General features: G+C 44.8%; 1 protein-coding gene across 1 annotated transcript; it reads left to right on the forward strand.

Annotated features, from left to right (window-relative positions):
• The first annotated feature begins 1,125 nt into the window (after nucleotides 1–1,125).
• hs3st1l2 (heparan sulfate (glucosamine) 3-O-sulfotransferase 1-like 2) lies at nucleotides 1,126–16,246 on the forward strand. Its single transcript, XM_036525993.1, has 2 exons — nucleotides 1,126–1,450; nucleotides 13,743–16,246. The coding sequence occupies exon 2, from the start codon at nucleotides 13,874–13,876 to the stop codon at nucleotides 14,753–14,755; it is 882 nt and encodes a 293-aa protein (XP_036381886.1). The 5' UTR covers nucleotides 1,126–1,450; nucleotides 13,743–13,873; the 3' UTR covers nucleotides 14,756–16,246.
• Nucleotides 16,247–22,712: the final 6,466 nt, after the last annotated feature.

Genomic DNA, 22,712 nt, shown 5'->3' on the forward strand with positions numbered 1-22,712 from the left:
TGAAGAAAAAAAAGGTCTTTTTCTTCCTCCGTAAAGTGAGAGCGGTGGTGCAGTAATCCAAACGTTAGGGGAGGGTCAAATGACAGGAAGTAAGGGGGGGGGGGGGGGTCTTTAGATGTTACAATAACAGGGTCCCACTATACACACCACCTCACAAAACCTCTGTTATTACTATATTGTTCATCTGGGTGCAACAGATTACCAAAATAAGGCTGTGATCTTTGTCCAGGATCTACATCTACAATTGAGCTACTTGGTGCAGTCAGTGAGAGGCCCAGTTACACAGCAGCTGGTTGTAAGGGCTGTCCATACCCACAATCCTTTGCTAATCCATCCAAAGGCTTCTTCCCACTTAATAGCAGGTAAATCATGGAATTAACTACCATGCACAAAGACACACACACACACACAGATCTGGAACAAAGCTCAGTCTTCTCGCTTCTATGTCAATGTAGTCACTGAAGAAGGAATGAACCTGTGAAAAATAATGTGTTTATTTATTAATAATTTTTGCCTGTATTTACAAGATAAGACAGGCCAAAGCATCCAGCATTTTTACATTTCTGAAAGGACCTTTTGTCCAGGCAAGTGCTTATTTATACAAGGGACTGTTCTAATAAGATGGGAAAAAATGAAAAACTGAACAATAAAAGGGATGAAATGCAAGGAGGCGGAGGTGGGGAGTCCCAATTAGTATGGCGGGAGCACAGCGAAATGATAGGACATATGTGGCAGAGAGAAACAACGAAAGAGACCGAAAGAAAAAAAACAAGGGCCAGGGCTGGCAGGAGAGAATGAAAAAGGAGGAGGGGAAAGAAAGTCAGTGAATGAGTAACAGAAATGGGGGAGAGGGAGGGAGGGATTGAGGGAGGGGTGGGACGAAAGTCCCCGTGGAAAGATGTGTTTGTGCTCGGTTTGCTCACTCGTTTGCCTGCTTGCTCACTCACTCGCTCACTAGTTTAAACCCGCTGAGCGGAATGGCACACAACTAACACACTCTTACTCTCTGTCACTCTCTCTCTCTCGCTCTCTCTCTCTCAGTCTCTCTCTCACTCTCAGTCTCTCAGTCTCTCTCTCTCCCAGTCTCTCAGTCTCTCTCTCTCTCTCTCCCTCTCTCAGTCTCTCAGTCTCTCTCTCTCTCTCTCTCTCTCTCTCACACTCTCTCTCTCTCACCTTCTGAGTTGAAGCCAGAGACCCACGCTGCTTCTCCACACAAGCCCTCAGCAGGGCAGGCAGCAGAGGACATAGGGCTCACAGAGAAGAGGGCGAGAGCAGAGAAGCAGAGAGAGAGAAAAGCAAGAAAGGCTTCCTACAGTAAGAATCCAAACACACCACAGTGATTCAGAGGCTTTGTGAATAGGGGAAAAGGTCCTGGAGAAGACCCTCTCCGCCTCAGACAAGGGGAGGCAAGCATAGACCGGCAGACCCACACACCAGCACGTAGGCACAGGTAAGTCTTTTTTCTCTCCTTCCCTCACTCTGTTCACCTGGAGCAGAGCCCACAGCTGTTCTACAACTCTGGGGGGTTACAGCTGTCTGTGTTCCCCTCTATTGCAGAGTAAAAACATCAGTTCAGCCTATTCTGTGTGTCTCCTGCTACACGTGGGAAGTAGCTGTCAGTGGACTGTGGTGCCGTTAGCTAGGTAGTGTGTGTGTTAAAAGTCACCGGTCAGCAGTAAGACTGGGTATTGTGAATTCCCAGCAGAGGCAGGATAAGAGGGGTTGGAAATCCGCTAAGAGATTCCACAGTGCTAGGAGAGTACTCAGGCCATAGGGGAAAGTTTGTGAAATTTCTGCTTACAGTTGGATGCTGTGGAGCCCAGTCGCATGTTTCAGTGCTGGGAGATGCAGCTTAAGATAAGCTCATCACATCATCTCCGACATAAGCGCTCTCATACTGATTGATTCTGCTGTCTGGTTATAAATGTGTGAGAGACACTCAGTTAAATTACCAGCATATTGGATCAGACTGACATCTGAGCTGAAAGGGGCAGTTAACCATTCTTACTTCTTTTATGTTGTAGTTGAATTGAGGTACAGTTATTTAATCCAGTCATTTAGGTCAGCTGGTCTTGGTAGTTGTATTCAGTGTGAGCGTGGACGTCAAAGAATGAATCACAGCCTGGAGATGAATAGGACTGTGAAGGAAAAACAATGGCGTGAAGAACATTAGCGCACAAAGCCAACAATGGAAAAGAGAAAAGTTTATTCCGTCTGTAGCAAAGCTATCGGCACAGAAAACAGCTTAAGGCTCGGTATCAACAGCATAAGAAAGCATACCAGCTTGGCAACAGTACTAGGCTCTTTTTCACTTGATTTTTTGGTAGGCTGTGGTAGGTTGCCTTTCATTGATGTAGCAAAAAACAATTTTGTAAATGGCTTTATGTCCAATGAAAGTGGGGATTCATAGTCTGATGTCAGATGAAAAAAGTATGTTACAGTCTCTATGTCCCTGCTTCATTTCTTGTTTTTGCCCTATCTCTAAATGAGATCAGCTAGATTTATGAAATTCCTCTTTGGTTTCCCTTGGTTACTAAAAAGCAAAGGATAGATTTTTTGAAAGGCGCAAATATTAACAACCACACATATTTGGTCTGACACTGATTATATTGCATTATTTAAGAGTTAATGGAGGTCTTTTTACATGTATAAAATGAAGAGTTAATGTATAGTCCTGACAACAGGAAATGAATACTATCTGGGTTGCTATTGTTTTTGTGACCCTTTGAATGTTTGGAGAGGGGGAAGATCTTGGTAGAGATATTCCATCAGCAAAATTAGTGGAGCTCACATCTCTTTTTTAGAGAGAAACCAGATGAAGGAGGACACTTCAGACAGCTCTGATACTTTCTGATACAGAGAGATCTGCTGAAATCTCTGCCTGTTATAAAAGAGGAGATTCAAAGCTTTGCCAAGTTGAGAGTCTCGGTGAGTGGAGATGAGCAGCTCAGTCTCACTGGGTTTGGTCTGTGGCACACTCGCTGAATTTAATTCATCTACAGAAACCCAGCCTGAAATGTAGCAGGCAGCTCCATTCAAAGGGTTCTGCATAGTGATTGGGGTTTGTGCCGACCTGTACACGCCTGACCTTTATTCCCACATATTGCTTAGTGGTGACAGCACACAAAATCCCTCGCCTGAAAAGATGAGGCTGTAGTTTGCTGGATGTTCACTGTGCGTTAAGGAACGTCTGCTGACTGATACGAGCTGACAAAACTGAATGCTCACATTAAAAGAGGGGGTGGGGGGCGTTGGCGCCGGGCAGAGGGAGGCAGGTCGGTAAAAGCCAGCTGTCTCCCCTTCCTCGGCTCCACACAATTGCAGGGATTCCAGCACCTCCCCTGAAACAGTGCATTATGGGGATTTAAGCACATTATGGGGCACTAAGACGGTGAGCCGTGAATAATGCATGCGATTATTTATGAACGAAGTGCGTCTTCTCTGGAGTGTGATGAAGCTGGTGCTGGAAGAAGCACTGCTTCAGCCCTGTTTCGGTGGCACAGAGGACCTTACTGAATGTGTGTCCACACACACTGATAGCATAGTTTCAGATACACCACTGACCCACAAACGGCACTGACACAATCACAGATAACCTATTCCTATGGAATGCTATTCCTCGAAGTAAATCAGTGATTACCCCCGAATAAGCAGTGAATTCTCTGAATAAAACTTTTATTGTTCTGAGTGAAGTGCATTGGCTTTGAAGCAGCTTACAGTACATTACACTAATGTAATAATGTAATTCTTTAATATTTAATATTTTCAGAGGAGCAAGGTTGCCCTGGTTACTCTTAATTTGGTCAGCTAAACATAAGGGTATCATTCCTTTTGAAAAATGTTGAATTCTACTTCATTGATAATGGATCTGATAGCATACAAATCCCCTTGTCAGCACAACATATTGAAAAGTAAAAATGAATCTGCCTAAGAGTACTTCGCAACCATAAAATAACAGATCGATTTCCAAAACCGTGTCAGGATATATACCTGGGGTTAAAAAAAGAACTAATAAAAAAATTCAGGCACCATTGCTGCTCAGTGCTGAATCATTTAAGAGCCAGACAGCTCTCCATTCTACTCAGAAGTTGGTTGTTTGTCAGTGGCCAGCGAAACCTAATGTGTGTTTAATGTATTTGAAAATGTGTCATGAACCCAGCACTGACTCATGACTGTAAATCATCAAAGCTCTCCTTCTTTCCAATGTCGTGCTGCATGCTGTGCCCCAAGGTCATTATAGTCAGCCTGAGGAAAATGTGGAAATAGTGCCCACAGCGAACAGCGAGAGGCAGAAGAGAAACGGCATGTCTTTTTGTAAAGGCGAATGATAAGCAATAAATGGATGGCGTTGGAAAGCATCCACGCCAGTACTTCAGTACTTTCGCGGTGGATTGGTCTGCAGGTCAGACAGACAACCAGGGCAGGCAGGCAGAGAAGCAGGGAGTCTGTACCCCAGATGTTTATGGTGAGCCCTGGATCAATGGGGCCCCCTTGGGCAGTGTCTGACCAGCGGGACAGTGACCTCCGCTCCGTGATCAGCAAAGGGGGCTGTTGCCAGAGTGACGTCACACCGGCGCTACGCTGGAGCCGAGGGGTGACCTTGGAGAGGAGAGGCGAGGGTTACCCACAGCTGTTTTTGTGGCTCTCCGTAATTCATTTAGGTGGAGGAGCGAGGAATGGGTGGGCCGCGAGGTAATTAAGAAATCATAAATGCTTATTCAGTCAGACCCCCCACCAGGCTCCTAATGCACCAGCTTTCTGTCAGATGGCTAATTATGAGTCTGCAGCCATTCTGAATTGATGGGGAGGCATTGCACAGAGGCTCAGAGGCTATTAGTTGTGTGACAGGCGCTGTGCATGTGGAGGTCTGCGCAGTGACACTAAGACAAGTTTGGGGACAGCAGAGAACACTGTGTCCAGAGACTCACTCTCAGACAGACGGTCAGGAGAAGATGCTCATGGTGCCTGGCAGACACAGGGCTGGTGATGGGGAAAAAAAACTATGCATCTGTTTTGAAGAGAGGAGTCCCCCAGCTGCTGCTAGTACCCAAGGCAATTGGCAAGGTCTCAGAACCCCACCCTGCTGACACCATTGCCCTGCTCACTGTGACACACAGTACCTGAACCCCCTTGAGCCATCACCTGCCCACACACCCACACACACACACATGCATACAGACACCTGTATGTTCATTGGCCCTGTCCTCACCTCAGGGGACCCAACAGGTTTCAACAGTGCTGACACCCACTGTGACCTGAGGGGTTTGTGCGTCCTGAGGACTCATTACGTCAGTCTCCCGTCGTTCTCAGTCACTCCTCATGTGAACATTCACCCACAGCAGTAATTCTAGGTGCATTATTACACTCATCATTACACAATCCGCGTCTGTACTGGTCCCTCAGTGGTGGAATCAACTCCCCACATAGGTTCGGACAGTGGAATCACTAGCCGTCTTCCGACACAGACTGAAGACCCACCTCTTCAGACTGCATCTTGTTTCAACCTCAGTTCCTGCCCCCTAACACCTGATACCTCTGGTATTTGATGCTTATTTTATGTGTAGTATAGTGATGTATTTTAGATTCAGTGTTCTACTAACTGATGTATGGTAGTATTCTTGGCTTGCATTGCTTAGTCAGGTTGCACAAGTTAACTTGGTGTAAGGCTTGAATAGTATTATGCTCACAGTTGCTGGTCTGGGAGTGTTGTTAGCCTGGTCAGAAAGTGTTGCTTATTCAACCTGAATGGATACATTTATGTTCTATTGTGCTGGTATTCGCTCTAGACAAAAGCGTCTGCTAAATGCATGTAATGTAATGTACACTCCCACTAGCCATTAGCACCCTGTCTGCAACAGCATGCTCGCCTAACATCCCTGTTATCCATAACAGTGTGTATCACCATTACGTCTAATAACCCCATTGTAATCCCCCTCTTGTTTTGTGCCACAGAGTAGAGATTTAATTCTGCTGCGACTGGACACCCCACTAAATTGGGTTAAGCTCTCCACGGATCTTTATCCTCTTAAAGAGGAGCTTTGTATACCCGCAAACATCTCCTGTACCCATCACAACAACAAGTCATGCAAAAAACAACACGACAAATAAAATTAAATCGTGCCACAACTCCCACAGTGGATATAGTAGGTCATGGTGTGATTTGTTGTGCTTTTGCCACAACACAAGTTAATCAACAGTGCTTAGTTTGGTAGGGGATGCTGGCAGCGTATGTGGAAAATTGGGGTGGGGCAGGGTTGCTGAAGTGATAAATCCAGTTTTTAGACAGAGGACTGGCTGCCCTTCTGTCTCACCAGAGCAGCCCCCAAGAGACCCGTGTCCATTAGCACACTGCACTAACCCCCACCCCAACCCACCCCCCACAGTCACCCAGAAAGTGGGACAGAGCCGACCCTCAAAGCTGAGTCACAGACCTGGCAAGTCAAAACTACCCATCACCAGCACAGATGCCCATATATGCTCTAGGATTCAAGATTCAAAATTCAAGAACTTTATTGTCATTGTGCAAGCACCACTAAATTGCAAGGATGAGCATCTCACTGTGTTGGTTTTCTATGGGTGGGGCTCATTCGGTCTGCCCAGGGAAAAGAGACATGCTGTCCTTAGAGCTTGGGGATTGGGAGCAATTACAAGAATAACATAATCTGTTAATAAGAATAATCAAAGGTTCACTCATAATATGGTGCATGACATGGTGAATACGTTATGTTACATGCATTTAACGGACGCTCTTATCCGGAGTGATTTACATCAATTACAGGTTTGTACAATGTTATCCATTTATACAGCTGGATATTTAGAGGTAATTGTGGGTTAAATACCTTGCCCAAGGGTGCAGCAGCAGTACCCCTATGGGGAATCAAACCTGCAACCTTTCGGTTACGAGTCCTGCTCCTTAACCACTCCTTAACATACAGTAAATATCATATCTGGTGCTAAACAACACAGCACCTTGGATGTTACATATTTGAGGAAAAAAGGCTATGTAGTTTAGCTAAGTACCCTCAATGCCAGGAAACAAGGCAACAAAAAGAAAGATACTTTCTGGCAATAAAAAGGTCACATTTTTGAGTTTTACAATAGATGTTATTGGGAGGTCCACACAGTCTAAGATCCTAAAGGACAGGGAGAGCATCATGAAGAATGAAGGAGGCACATAACAAGTGCGAGCCTGCGAGGCAGCTATGATTGAAGCAGCTGGTCTTATGGCTTTGGCTGTGCTAATGTTTCAATAATTAACATCAATCAAATAATTATTTTGTCTTATTCATTGAAGAATTGTGTAAAAATACTGTATGTTCAAAAAGGTTTTTTTTCCATGTTTGAAGAATTTAGCTGAGGCCATTTCTCTGTAAAATGAGATAACTTTTTAGAAAACAGATATCCATTTCATCAATTCATTTTGAAGTCCACTTTTAAGCATCAGATACTTACAAGGATGAAATCATTCTGGATAGATGTGATTCTTGTTAGCAGAATTCACTGTGCATGCTGTATCTCCACTCAACAAAAAGGAAAATATTGTGCGTTAGAATGAACAATAGTTTAATCATTAAATCTGACTCCAACACCGAGGATTTATGGCAGTCAGTAAGCCAGAAAAAAAATACAGTTGCCAAATATTATTGTATTTAATGCTGGTACACAAGCGGATAAGAGCAGACAGGTTCTTAAATAACCACTGAACGCACACCTCTGCTCTAGTATCCCCAATTTGAAATGCGTGTGGTCCCTGGTTGGTGAGAGCCATCATCTGTGCTTAAGCAGTGTTTTCCCTCAGCTGGAGGAGGGTCCAGGGCCTTGTGCGAAGGGAAGTACGGACAACAGATGGCTCAGTCTGTCCCTCTTGGGGAGTTTGTTTTAAACGTGAAGCCTGTCCTCTTCTTCCTCTCCTTGCATTACTCTATTGCCATACACTCAAGTCATCTGACGGTACATACTGCATGCTTGTTGCACTTCAAACTCCAATCCCAAGAGCTCTCTACTAAAATAATAACAGCATTCAATAACAATAACATCTGTCCTGGACTTCATTGCCGTCTCTAGGTATTGTGCCTAAAGCAAACTTTCTCAAGGGTGGGCTCGCAGTGAATCTCTCACAAACAGGTTCAGCACTTTACAGGATAACCATTTAGCAGTCTATTGTCAGCCTTTCACTGCAAACCTGCCATCGGGCATGTCTTTCTCTGCAATATTATATCAACTGTGGCATCATCTGTGTCTGCTGAGCTCTGTGCCGGATGTCTTCCTCCCTCTCTACCTCTCCCCAGTGCAAAGGCTCCAGCTGCTGTTATTGTAATGAATGGTTGCCATAGTGAAATAGAAGGGCCCCTACCTCACCTGACAGTTGAGCAAGTTTCAGTTCCCCTTAGCAGCACGAGCAGCAAAGAACTCCGTCGTTCCTCATCCCTCGCTTCCATTTGCCTCCGCTTCCCTCCCCCTCTCCTGACCCCTGAGCCACATTTGGACGGTATCTAATCCCCCTCTACTTCCTCAACTTTCCTTTTCTCGTTCCCCCTTCATCTTTGCTTTTTCTACCATTCCCTTCTCCATCCTTGTGTGGCAATGTACCAGTGCTCCGTGCAGCTGAGCTCCTTGCCTAGACAAAAATGGTTAATTGATAACTTACACGGGAACAAATGTATATTTAGTGAGTTGTCAAAACAGTATGTGATCCGCAAACACAGAGTTCAGTGACCACAACATCCTGAGATCATGTTGGCCGCAGCGGTATTGACAGCTGCTATTGATCTGGCATTCTTCAGTCTGCCCCCGTCCGTAAGCCTCAGGTAGCCGATCATCATCCACACAGCTGCTGGGCCTTACCGCTATCCCACCACTGCCAACAGAGCTATCGACTGAAACTGGAACACAAACAGACAGCATGGATTCTCAGCAGAGGTTTAGCCCTGAAGTTACCGGCCTGTGCTGATAAACTCATCACAGATATACTGCCTGACACAAGCCCATAACTGTCTAAGGTCACAAAACAGTATGAGATGCCATTGAATTGCTTGCCTAAAGGATGCCGTAAAATGATGTAGTAAATAATAATAATGTAGTAAAACCCATATTCAGTGTAGGTGTTACTGCATATGTGTGTGTGCGTGTTTTTGTGCGTTAGAATGCATGCTTGAGTGCCTGCATTTATGTTGTGTAAAAGTGACAGAATCTGACCCACAAGCCCTAAGACAAGTGTGGCGTTCACACATGAATGTTCACACATGAGCGTTCTCACCACACTGCTTAGCCCGCCTGGTTGCCTGTCAGCATCAGAGCCACTGTCAGTCAGAAGCACAGAGCTAGTGCTGTCAGCCTCGGAGACACAGACGAGCATTGGCCAGACCAACATGGCCGCTCCGGAGCCCCAGCTGGGCCACATGGGGATGGGCAAACTCATCCTCCCTGTCTTCCAATCCGCCGCAGCGCTGACCGGTGTCCACAGAGAGAAGGGGGAGGGTCCGCCAGCGCCACCGCCACTGCTGCCAAGCTGCTCATGCCAAAGCTGTTTTAATTAGAGCAGACTCTCCCCCCCCCTCCCCTCCGACCCCATGCCCCCCCACTCTCATTTTCAATATGAGGAGCATGGGATGGAGGAAGGGCATTGAGCGTTTGATACGATTGACCCAGATCTTCCACATTGGGGGGGCATCCCGGGGGGGATGAGGGAGGGGGGACTCAGAGTTTATAAAGAGTCTAATTTGAATCACAGCTGGACATCCATGTGCAAAAGCTGGGCAGATTTCCTGAAGGTCGCTGTCTGTGGCGGGGAAGGAGAGTTCTTTTAGGGCGGGAAAAAAGGGACTCCTTATCTCCAGAGCAATTTAGACAACAGAGCGTCCTTTCAGTCTCGCTTTTAGAAAGAGATCAAATCTTTACCCATAAATCCTCATTCATCTTCGGATTTCTAAAGGGGAAGCGAATTGCAAGAGGGTTTAAGGCTTTGGACGGTCCCTTGTGTGGCTGAAAGTAGATGTGTGTGAGGAGCAGTCACTGTACTTTTAGCTCTGGAGATGCGGGAGGCTTTTGCTTGTGAACTGGAGAAGCCCCGCATATGTCACTGTGCCACTGGAGGGGCCCTGCACCGTGGTGACCTGAACTGATTGTCCTGAGCACGATGAAAACCTGTAGAAAGGCAGGGGAATATTATCATGCAGACTTGTATCTTTGCTAGAGTTAAATGAAAAAAAAGATGATGTGCTTCTTTCATTTCAGCAACATGTGAACAAAACAAGACAGGCCCTCTCTTCCCTTTCAGCTATAAGGAGTTAGGCATCCATGCTTGTTTACCTCTACTGTGTGTGATGGGAGTTGGGGGGTGGGGCTTTGTGAACAGATGAATGAAACCAAAGACGATTATTGTAATCAATCTGTTCCGGCTATGTACAGTTTTAGAGTTTGTGATTAGCGCGTGAAAGAATAATAGAGATACGCAAACATTAGGAGTGTGTGCTGTGTGGTAATGGTGGCACTAGGTGTGAGTGTTTTGAGGAGGTTTATCAGGAGCCCGCAGCCTTGACTCTGGAGAGTGTGGGGCAGGTCACTAGCTGTAACCAGGCATCAATCTCACACACTGACCCACGCACATGCACAAATCCACATCAACACACATGGACATGCAAACACATACATGCTCAACTACACAGACAGACACATAGATGCATATACACACACACACAACCACAGTCAGAAGCTCATACACACAGACAGACAAGCAGACGCACACACACACACACACACACACACTGCCCGGAACTACACACACTGCTCTCCCTATCTCTGAATAATCCCCCACATATCACACATCAGCCTTATCACAGCTCTTACACCTGCTGGATTTCCCCCTCTTATCTTCATTGCACAATGAAATAACATTTTTTTCAGCAGAAATACTTCATCCTCCAATCACAATCCACGCCTTGTTCCAGGCACAGTAGCAAATTGGAGTCAGAAGAGCTGCACTGCCATTGTGCCCCTCAGAAGATACAGAGTGCTGAGCACACCTGATGTAGAGCTCATTTAATGGAATAAAACTCTGGGGTTGCTCTCATCTGTATGTAATGGCTGTCTGATTCTCCACTATTAACTAACGAAGTTGTCATAATCAGGTCAGTATAGCGTCACAGTGTTAAAATTCAGATTTTTCTTTGAAGTCCTCTGGTGTGATACATATCCCTCACTGCCACCAAGTCTTAAAATATTCAGGACAACTGTTTTTGTTTACAGATCTTACCAAAAATAGTGTGAACCTAATATGCAGAGGCATACACTGATGATGTGTCTGTGTGTGAGTGTGTGTATGTATATGTGGGTGCTGTGTATGCATGTAGGTGTCCACATGTGTGTATGGGTGCAGTGTGTGTGTGTCTGTGTGTGTATATGTGTGTGTGGGTGCCGTGTATGAATGTAGAAGTCCACAAGTGTGTGGGTGCAGTGTTTGTGTGTATGTGGGGTGTGTGAATGTGGGAGCTGTGTATGTATGTAGGTGTCCACACGTGTGTGCATATGTGTATGTGTGCAATGTGTGTGCGTGTATGTGTGTGTGTGTGTGTGTGTGTCAGAGGCTCATTAGTAAGGGTGGAAGTGAAGTGGGGTGTGTCGTTCAACAGGGAGAGGGAGACTCCATCCCGCTAGGGACTCACGCGCGCTTTTCAACACAAGACATCTGGCGCTCTCCAAACACGCACTCACACTGAACCGATTCACTCATACACCAGCAGAGATTCATTACACTTACCAACACTAACACAGAAATGAACTCACAGTCTTCCACTTGCTGCCATGAATGACAGAAATAAAAAGCAAATGACTGTACAAATGACCTGTATTCCCTTAGAAGTGTGGGTTTGGACACTTTCGTATAGGCTCTCGGTTGGTGAGGTGAGACAGACACAATGGCACCCCAGACTGAGTGGTCACACATATTCACACAAACCCGTACCAACAGAACCTCTCAGATGCTTGTCCACTTTCAGACAGTGATGTACCCGGAGGACTGTAGCTACTGAGCTTTAAACCACCCAACCAAATGGGATATGACAACTATTAATCTGGTTTGAATTGCTCAGTGCCTCTAGCAGCGACTGGTGGCCTCCTTCAAACGGCACTGCCAGATGTGGGAATAAGCCGAAGAACACATTAGCCCGACACTTTTCACATAATGGAGGCTTCACAGCGCTAATGTTGGTAATGATGATGATGAAGACAATGGTGCTGAGGCCTCTCAAACAGACAGAGACAAACACAGAGCGGGTTGACCTTGGGGGGAAAAGAGCTGTTGCATTTCCCTGAAGAGCAATTATGTTGTGCAAACAGGAACAAGGGCACTACCAAAGCAGGGTTCCTGTTCGCAACGAGCTAATTAATAATCCAGCCACATCAGGGTAGCCCTGGAATAATAACAACAGTAAAAAATACGATTAAAATTACCTGACTGTGGAGCAACGCATTACCCACAAAACCACAATGATAAAACTTTAAGATTTACCAAATGATAATGAACATTATTAATATGTTGGCAATCGTGTCCTTTGGATGTAGATGAGCAAGCCAATACTTTATTCTTTATATTTTATAATTCTTCATCCTTTTATGGCTGATTTTTGAATCAGGTGTGATTAAATGTTTTCATATATGTTGAGGTGCTGTTTCATATATGTCATTGTGCTGTTGCAAAAGGTATGTCATGCGACGTTTTCTTAGAAGTAAATAGGCAACAGGAAACAACAGACGTTCCCCAGCTTGACAGAGGACTGTGTCACATGACCAGGCCTTCATGGCCCTGGATGACGTGTTTTGTGGTCTCGTAAGATTTCATGTGTTCATTCCCTAGGGGAGGATGTTCACTTCCCCAGTGGCTAAGAGACTGTTCAACATTACCAATGCTGTCATTAAGAGAGTGAGCCCGGCATTGACTACAACTGGTGTGACATGTTGTAAACAGGAGATAAAATGTATTCAGGCACAGCCACCTAGTTGTGTGTTCAAAAATGATTTGCTGTGTGGTTAATCGCCTAACATTTCTGTGGTTGGTATTATGAATGTATACAGACCTGGTAAATCAGAGGGCCATAGGTATTATTTTAGTGTCAGGTTTATATGGGGCTCAAAAAGAAAAATTCAACCTGCCTGCAGTTCCACTGTATACCACACAGTGGAACTAGAGGTTGCTCTGAGAGATCATCAAAGGTTCCATGATTTGGGAGCAGCGTGGATGACATGATGAGTGGCACACTCTTGGGATTAACTGGCACATCAAGTGATCCTTTTAACATCAATCTTTAAAGGCCATTACTTCCATTTGCCTGGATATTAATCATGTTAGACACTGCACGCCCCTATTGCTTTGCCATTACGGCTGCTGAAATGAAGATATTTACAGTTTACTGTTAAATCTTTATTTTGTGTTCAAGCTGAGTGCAGTTACAGTAACAGTTTTTTCTTGATGACTTTTAATTACCAAAATATCTTTATAAATTTTAATGAAAAATTCAGTTCTGCCTAATTATACTTCCAGTTTCTTCTATTTCAGCATTGTGAAAGCACTCTTGTAGAACAAATATCTGTCTTGAAAAAACACATAGTTCTAAAATGAGAGCTATAAAGTCTAGAGTAGCATGTGAACAATTAAACTTGAAAGATCTGTATGATTTTCCATGTCCAGTTTCAGCTTTAGTGTTGAAATGGAGACACTGAAGAGTGACACGCTTGTTCTCTCATGGCAGATTTTTACCGGTCCAGTGAAGCCCCCTGGTGATGAGCAGCAGCTGGTGTTAGGCGCGACGTCTGCCCCTGGCCTGTGCGCTTCTTCCCCCCCTGCCCCCCGTGCTACCCCTGCCCCAGCTGGTGGAGCACCATGCTGTGGACGCTCCTCCTGGCCGTCCTGCTGCTGCTGCTGCTGCACACCCAGCTGTACGTGTGCCTGAGGGAGCTGCGCTCTGCCGTCCCCCCGGCCGCCAACGCCACGCAGCGGCTCCCCGGCGCCATCATCATCGGCGTGCGCAAGGGCGGGACGCGGGCGCTGCTGGAGATGCTCAACCTGCACCCGGATGTGGAGGTGGCCAAGGCTGAGGTGCACTTCTTCAACCTGGACGAGCACTACCGCCGCGGCCTGGGCTGGTACAGGGCCCAGATGCCCCTCTCCCTGCCGGGGCAGCTGACCGTGGAGAAGACGCCCGGCTACTTCACGGCCCCGCTGGCCCCGGCGCGGGTGCGGGCGATGAACCGGGACGTCAGACTGCTGCTGATCGTGCGGGACCCGGCCGAGAGGCTGGTGTCCGACTACACGCAGGTGCTGCACAACCGCCGGCAGCGCCAGAAGCCCTACCAACCCCTGGAGGAGCTGCTGCTGCACAGGGGCCAGATCAACACCAGCTACAAGGCCCTGCAGCGCAGCCTGTACCACCAGCACTTCAGCCGCTGGCTCGCCCACTTCCCCCGCGACCAGATCCACGTGGTGGATGGGGAGGCTCTGATTGGGGACCCCTTCCCCGAGCTGCGGAGGGTGGAGCGCTTCCTGGAGCTGCCACCCCGCATCGCCCCCTCCAACTTCTACTTCAATACCACCAAGGGCTTCTACTGCCTGCTCTCTGCCGGCCATGACAAGTGCCTGGACGACTCCAAGGGCCGCCCCCACGCCCCCCTGAGCACGACCGCGCTCCACATGCTCTGCCGCTTCTTTAGGGAGCCCAACCGACGCTTCTTCAACATGGTGGGGCGCTCCTTCGCCTGGTGCTGAGGCCCTCCAGTTGCATGCATTTGGGGGTGGACACATTCCTTATCGACCAATGAGAGGAGGTGTGGGGGTTGTGAGAGAGAACAGCATGCACTGAGATTGGAAACAACCTTTATTAACCAATCAGACAAGGCTTAGGACAGTGAAAGGGAACAAGCTTGTGACAAGCCGCTGAACAGTGGATTGGAAACCTACACATCTATGGCAGTTACAAATAACCTGCTGAAAATATTCAGCATGCAGGAGGAGTCATTTAGTCATTAGCCATCATTCATAAGTTCAGATAGTGAAAGAGAATTGAACTGTCAGTGGCACGTGCAGTTACATGTGAAACTGAGAACACCAGAGAAATACATCTTTTGGACTGTGATACTAATAATTGTAACATAAACTGTTGTGGTGTTTTTCAGGAAATCCATACAATTGATAGATAAAGACTACATGCATTGATAGAAAATATAATGAATGACACCACTCATTTTTAGTATTTTCTTTATGCGTATGACCCTTTGCCACCCTCTTGGACCTGGCAATTATGCTATATTAAATCCAGCTCTCCATAACTGACACTCTTGCAATGCTCACACAAGAGCACTAAACCAAGAAGGATGCAGTTCTCTGATACACTTGTATGCAGCCAATGGCTTCTTTTCAGACTACAGTTCCCAGAGTGCACCGCAGCAGCATGAATGCCAATTGGAGGACAGGTGCATCTCCATTGATGCCATCTACATGACTTGCAGATGTCTCAAGGGCCGCTGGAGGGTATAGAAGTGGCAGGACAAGGAGACCCAGCCAATGAAACCCACTCAGCTCTAACTGTACAAAGCCAATTGTCTTCTGCCGCTACAGACTCCTGGTCTTTGCTGGAGAATGACACATTTCATACTTGAACTCAAGTCTGAGCTGTAGGAGCACCTATGAAAAAACTAGGGTTATCTATATGGATACAAGCTCCTTTCTACACATAGGTAGCCACAGACTGAAATCATGGAACTTCATGAACATCAAGTAGTAGCACTACTGCTATTGTTCATTGTTCATAGATACTGGCTACATTCCAAACCAAACTTCTTTTGCCCACATTCCCTCGGAGTGGAGGGGTGTCCACCATAAAAACCTTTCCAGTCATTAGGGAATGTATGTCATCTGATGGCACCTTTCATAAAATCGGTAAAACCATGAAAACATTCCAGAGGTGTTTTCTTCATTCCACTCAAATAAAAGAAACTGGAACAAACCCTCTCTACAGTCTGAGTGCGTGAGTAATGATTGATATATTTGAACCAATTACTGTGTCTTGGTGTGGAGGCCAGAGCAAACTGATCCTGATTGGTCATGAATGAAGAAATCTGCTCACATGGTTCCACCTGAGATGTTTTCAGAAGGGACCTGTGTCTAGTCCTTCGGCCAGCATCTGCCTGTCCCAGGCAGGCAGTTCTAGAAGCAGTGTAGAGATATGTTATTTTCCACTTGGGTGGAGTCAATTGTACCCAGTCTTGACCACAACAGACTCATGCAAGAGAATTCATGTAACCAAGTATGTCTGTGAACATTTCAGTTTGTGCTGTTAGGATTACTGTTGTTATTATTCATTTTGTATTCAGATATTTTGAACTTTTCAACTCAATGTTTAATAAAAAATATTTTTATTTTTATGTCTCCAACAATGAGATATTTAAAGAAAAGCAATTGTACTGTGAAGGGTATAATTTTTTATATTGAACAAAAAGTACATGTAAACAAAGGGCCTTTGAACAAATAAATATTAACATTAAGTTCAAGACTTAATTACATTCTTTCAACAGAAAGAGGAGTTTGCTTTATATACTCTCCAAAACCCTTTTGTGGTGATGCAAAATCTTTGGCCACCTCTAATAGCATAATTAAGTTGTAAATCTTATTTTCACTTCAAACAATGTGTCCATATTCACACCTTGGATGTTTGTTTTTTTTTCAGAGCTGAAGTTTGTCCCCCCTGTTTCTCAAAAAGCTTTGTCAGTATACCAGGTTACACCAGTTTGCCCAAACTACCCTCTATTCACAAACATATGAGATTGACAATTAAGGATTCAGTGACAGCAAGGAGGAGATCTAGATAAAAAGAGCTTAATCCCCTTTCTTGCTATCCTCCCATGCCACACATGTGAGAGGAAGGTTTTTGGAGTTTTGGACACACAGGTGGGGGAGCAAGGGAGACTGGAGGCCTGTCACAGACTTACTGAGACAATGTCTGGATCAGAGCAGGCCTGGGGCCAGGAGTGATCCACCCCAAGCCTTTCATACCACAGGTTCCACCTCTCAGCTCAAAGCCTCCAACGCTGCTTTGATGAAGTCCGATTGGAATCAATACTGTTGAAGGGGAACAGATTAGACGTCGCTCAAAGAAGTCAACATTAAAGACTGACAGGATCAATGGGCAAAAACATGTAGCTGAATGGGAAATGACTCCAGGGTGAAGGCAGAGAGTATTCACACAAAATTCGGCTAAGCCACGATCAAAGCCTCCCTTTTAATTGTGGTATTGATAGAATTAAAGTTAATACCATCACTCCATTATTAATCACAGGATTATCATTTTCATTTCATTATAACATGTAAATGATTTATTACCTTAGAAGGAATGCTTTTCCAATGTATTATATGATTATACGTTTGTTTACACATTAATGCTAAAAATATTATTTGCTAAAATATTGTTAGTGTGAAAACATTGACACAGACACATTATTCATAAATCAAAAAAATCCCTCTTTTTCATCCCAATGTTGGAATCACTCTGCCCTGCTCAACCCACCTTTATGATGAATAAATGCATGATACCCCTATTTCTATATACATCTGTGCTTTTGCAGATGGAAAGTCTGATGCAGCTGAGGGCCTACTCCCTACTACTCCCTATAATCTCCTGAGTCCCTTGTCCTCACTCTAGACTCAGCCAGCCAGCTTTCCTGCTTTTTAAATATTTCTTCCATTTCAGAATTCAAAAGAACAGTCTGTAATTCAAGGAGCCTTATTTTCCAGGAACCACAGTCTTGTATTGATCTCTCAGCTCTTTTTGTCCGCATTGGTAAAACTTTACACTCACCTCAGGATGTATGTATTTGAATAGTGAGGCAAAGAACAGTGAACATCACATGGCATGTGTATTTCTTGGGATTTTGGTTCCTGAGTTTGTCCTATGAGTATTTTGAGCATGGGGGTGGCAGCGGTACTGAGTGAACTTCTGCATTGGTCATGTATATCAGGTCTGAGCAGGGGTGTGAGCAGTCCTGCCCCTGAGGCCTGGCCTGTTAATTTTGGCCATAAAGGGTCCACTGAGCCGTCCCCAGCAGGGTAATGGAGGGATGGGGTGTTTTGTATCAGTAACAGGGCAGCAAACAGCCCCATTAGAGATGAAAGGGGCTCATTGAGGGCAATCAGAGACTGGCTCCGCTGGAGCCCATTACCCTGAAAGAGGGCAGTCTACCCTATATCTGTTGGGGGGCTGGTGGGTGTGTGATCTCTGGAGACACATAGGGCCAGTACAGTCCCCATCCACAGGGCTCACAGTCAAGCCAGACTGCTGCCGTGCAAATCTACTGTCACAGCCTGGATTTAGTTACATGAGCACATGTTAACATGTACCATTTGAGACAGTCTGTCAGAGGTGAAAACAACGTTTTAATAGAAAAAAAAGATTCTCAGCATGTCATAACCCTCAAATGTTCACATCTTTCAGAGGAAGCACAGTGTCACACACACACACATATATTACATGAAATCACAGAGATGCATTTTATGTAACAATAACCATATAAAACATATTTTAAGATTAAAGAATACAACAACCCAGTCCATAATTTAAAAAAAATGAATTTGCTGTATTCAAAGATTGTGGGGGGGGGGGGGGGGGAGAGTATCCATGGGACTCTAATAAAAAACATAAATTTCATTGAAAAAGACAGAAAAATGTGCATGAAAAACCATGTTCTGTAACACATTAACCAAGATTAACCTAGATATTCAACACAGGGATGCCTGCAGATTCAAATGACTTCTCCTTTAGGTCACTTCCTACACTACCAATTATATTGTGAAAGGCAAAGAGTTCTTACTCGCTAATCTGACAAAAATGTCGAAAGAAATTGCATGTCCTCATCTTTACAAAACCGCTCATATAATATTTACAATTAAATGAGACAAACCAAAGATGCTGGGGAAATCGCACACACTGGCATCACATTTGTCTCTCACGGTAAGAACAACACTTGCTTCAAACTGTATGTAAGTATTCAGACTGTATTTCTATAAATTAGACTTTGCACTTGTTTGTAGAGGCCGGTCGTTTCACGTGGCTAAAAAAGGGCAAGTGAGGAAGCAGAGCGCGTTCTTTAACAAACCCTTGAAAGAAACTGCTAATCTGCCTCATTTGCCTGCCTGCTGACATCGGTCCATCTGTCTCTGCTCCCGGCCATCCCTGCTTCGCCCGGTGTGCAGAGAACCGCAAAGCGAGGAGCCGAAGCGAGAGCACACGCGCAGCGACGAGGCGATCGAGCCCCGCGCTGCTGGTCGCTGTTTTTCCATTGCTGGCACAGGGGAGCAGCGCCGTCTGCTGCTCCTCCCCTCTGCCGTCAATAAAAAGCGGGCTCTTGTCTGCGCTGCATCCTCAGCCCGCCGCCACTGCTCACTTCAAAGCGCTCAGCCTCTATTACTGCGTATCAGGTGCCGGATGAGACAGGAGGCGGAGGGAAACTGTCTGCAACGCACCCCCCCTCCCTCTCTCCCCAGCTGAAGCATCTACCTCTGCGCTCCTCGCTGGGGGACGCGGCGCAGAGCGCGAGGGAGAGAATCAGCGGTGTGGTCTTTGAAGATTTGATTTCGTAGCGCCATCCGTTCATCTTCTCCGCTGAGGCCTGGGCTTGTATTTCGTTGGTTCTATGTGTGGGTATGTTGACAAAAATGTGGGCACCTACAAAAAATGTGCAACTATATTTTTGACTTATCAGCCAAGTGAACTTGCAATATGCGTAGGACTCATAAAAAGTTTACATCAGTGCACAAAAGAAAAGACTGCAATTCAGCATCGCAATAGATTCTGCATTTGCTCTTATGGATTGTCAAATATAAGCAAACAATTTTCGCAAACACTATTCCATAAATTATTCTGACTGAAGAAAAGAAATGCTGCTACTTTAATCAGAAACCACAACCAGTGTTGTCTTATCATTGTCTGTTATCAGAGATTAGGTTCAATTGTCTCCACATGACATCAAGTCTATAAACACTGGGTACTTATGAGAAAATTCTTCTGAACATTTGCTTAAGCTAGTGCAACACTTTTCCACTGTATCTTATTCTATTCTATACTTATTATTCTATTTTCTTATTGTAAGTTATAAGACTATTTATTTTACGTGTAAAAATCTCTTTCGTATTTAGTATTTTTACATAAAGACAGACAATGGATAAGGATAAGGATGTTTTATTGTCATTCCTCGACATGTTGTGCATGACAGGGAACAAAATGAGATACTCAGGTCCCCGTTCGGAATAATTATGATATCAATGGCAGTGCTTTCTAAGTTATGAGCCATAAAGAGGTGGCTAAAAATATCATGAAAGTAAATCTGTCCCAGTTCTTTCAGTGTGATTTGACTTGTAAAATCACTTTTCTCTTGCATGATTATGGCAGCCCATCAATGTGATTACAGTAATTATCCCTACAGATTTATAATATAGGCTGATGTGTTGTAGGCCTATGTCTTTTGAAACACTTGTTTAAAAATACTATGAACCATGTGGACTTGTTGTGTTGGTAAGACTGCATGTTGCCACCATTTTTGGATTTTTAACATCTGTTAGCTCATGAATTTTATAATTTCATTTTATTTTCATTTTTCAATTTAAATTCAAAGTATATCTGTTCTGATGATGATCTTCAGGTACAATAAGAGGGCATGAGAAGAAACCTTTCAGAGTTACATTTTCAGCGTGCTCACCATACAAGGGGTGGTAAAATTACGGATTAGCCAATTATTAAATGGTGAGTGGCACCCGGCTGAATGTGTATCCACACCACCTTCAGCAGTGGCTGCCCTAAAACAGGGTATTTTCTTCCATGTCCCAAAGGCAACAGTTTCAGCACATTTCATTCAGATCTGTCAATAGCTTATTCCATGGTCCTGATCAGGGACAGACAGACACACAGGAGAGATCACATGCCCACCAGCCAGTGGTGGAGGTAATTAACACCTTTTAGCTTGGATTTGGATAGACCTGTTATATCCTTAAGTTGATACTCCACTTTCCAGACTTATGTCTCCGCTGACTATTTGGCATTGTGTAATTGCTAATAGGTCATTAACTTGCAAATCAAAGCTACCTGATGCTTTGATACCTTCATAGACTAGTCAGACTAAGTGTGAAGAGAGATCCTATACAGATAATCTCTGTACTTGCAGCTGATTAATAGGACACTAATGATCTGTATCAGTGCTTCCCAACCCCGGACCTGGAGGGACACCATGTACTGTGGTTTTTGTTCCAGAAAAGTAGTCATTTTAAATAGGTTTGGTTATGAGAAACACCTGTTCATTTTTAGGTTAAGCATATGATGTTTTCTGTCTTTCTTCCTTTTGGGAATCATTTAAGCAAATACCTCTAATTTGTCCTTTCTTGCAGCCAGCCACAATCAGACATTAAGCAGCAATCAATAAAGTATTATAAATAAATTACACAATAATGAGGTAAATTATGCAAATTATGCACTTTCAATCCCCTTTCCAATTATCAGCCAAAGCCTCAACTGCACTATCATTGCTAAACCAAACCCCGGCTGTTTTCAGGGTAACTGTTGTCTTACTCACAATAATTTACTTCTCTTATCATCTAGTAAACAACTTAGGGCAGAGTGGAAATTACATAGTATTACAATTTGCTAATTTCAAAACACTCAGATTTTTGTTGTGCAGGATCCTGAAATATAGCCAAATCACTCACAAAACTTGACAACTGAAAGGTGCTCTCTTACCAAACCAGAAAAAATGTTTTAAAACACCAAAATTAGAGAGGCAGCATAATCCAGAACACAGAGGAAAAGATGAATAAAAAGAAAAGACTTCCCCTGTAGATGCTGGCATCCCGCAATGTTACAACAGGAGATGTGAGAAAGTAGAGTGATTAGTACTTCACAAATGTATTAACAGCACTGCTCTCAAAATCAGTGTTGTCCTTATGCTCAAGTATTTGCAAGATCCTGAAAGATTAATGAACAGCCCATACACCAAATTGCTATTGCGATGACAACAAAATCCCCCCCAGCAGACACATTCAAAGGCCGGCAGCAGTACAGGTTGAACTTGTCCCACTCCCTCCCCCAGACAGGCAGACGTACACGCATGCACACACACACACACACACACACACACACACACACACACACACACATCAACAGATAAGAGAGACAGAAGTAAGGGGAGAACAAGGGGTGGGGTGACATCCCTAGACTTACTGGAGCCAGAAATTAATGGGCTCATTCAGAGCCAAATGAGACGTCTTAATTACCACACTTGTGAAAACTCAAGGGGTGGGAGTGGAAAAGGGTGCATATTTCCTTTGATCCTGGGCTAAGTGAATTGTAAATGAAGTGGGGATCCCCCCTTAATAAATACCCAGGCACAAGTCGACGGGGTGGAGGATTCACAGACTCATCACCACCGGAAGAGAGAAGCCACCTCCATTCAGAGTGAATTCGCCCATGGTGCTGCTTGTAGACGTCAAGCCGCCCTATTCACAAGCTGGGTACAACAAGGAGAGCAAAATCCCACCATCGCCTCAAAGTAAACGAGAGCACTGTGGTTTCCGTGGCGGAGCAACAACATAAAAAAGATCCTTGTTAAAACCCCTGGAGCTCTGGAAAAGGTTGTGATAGCCGCTCCCATTTGGATCTGGTTCCCTTCGACATTCTCAGGCTGAGAAC

Source organism: Megalops cyprinoides, chromosome 4, assembly GCF_013368585.1.
Source record: "Megalops cyprinoides isolate fMegCyp1 chromosome 4, fMegCyp1.pri, whole genome shotgun sequence".
Classification (NCBI taxonomy): Eukaryota; Metazoa; Chordata; class Actinopteri; order Elopiformes; family Megalopidae; genus Megalops; species Megalops cyprinoides.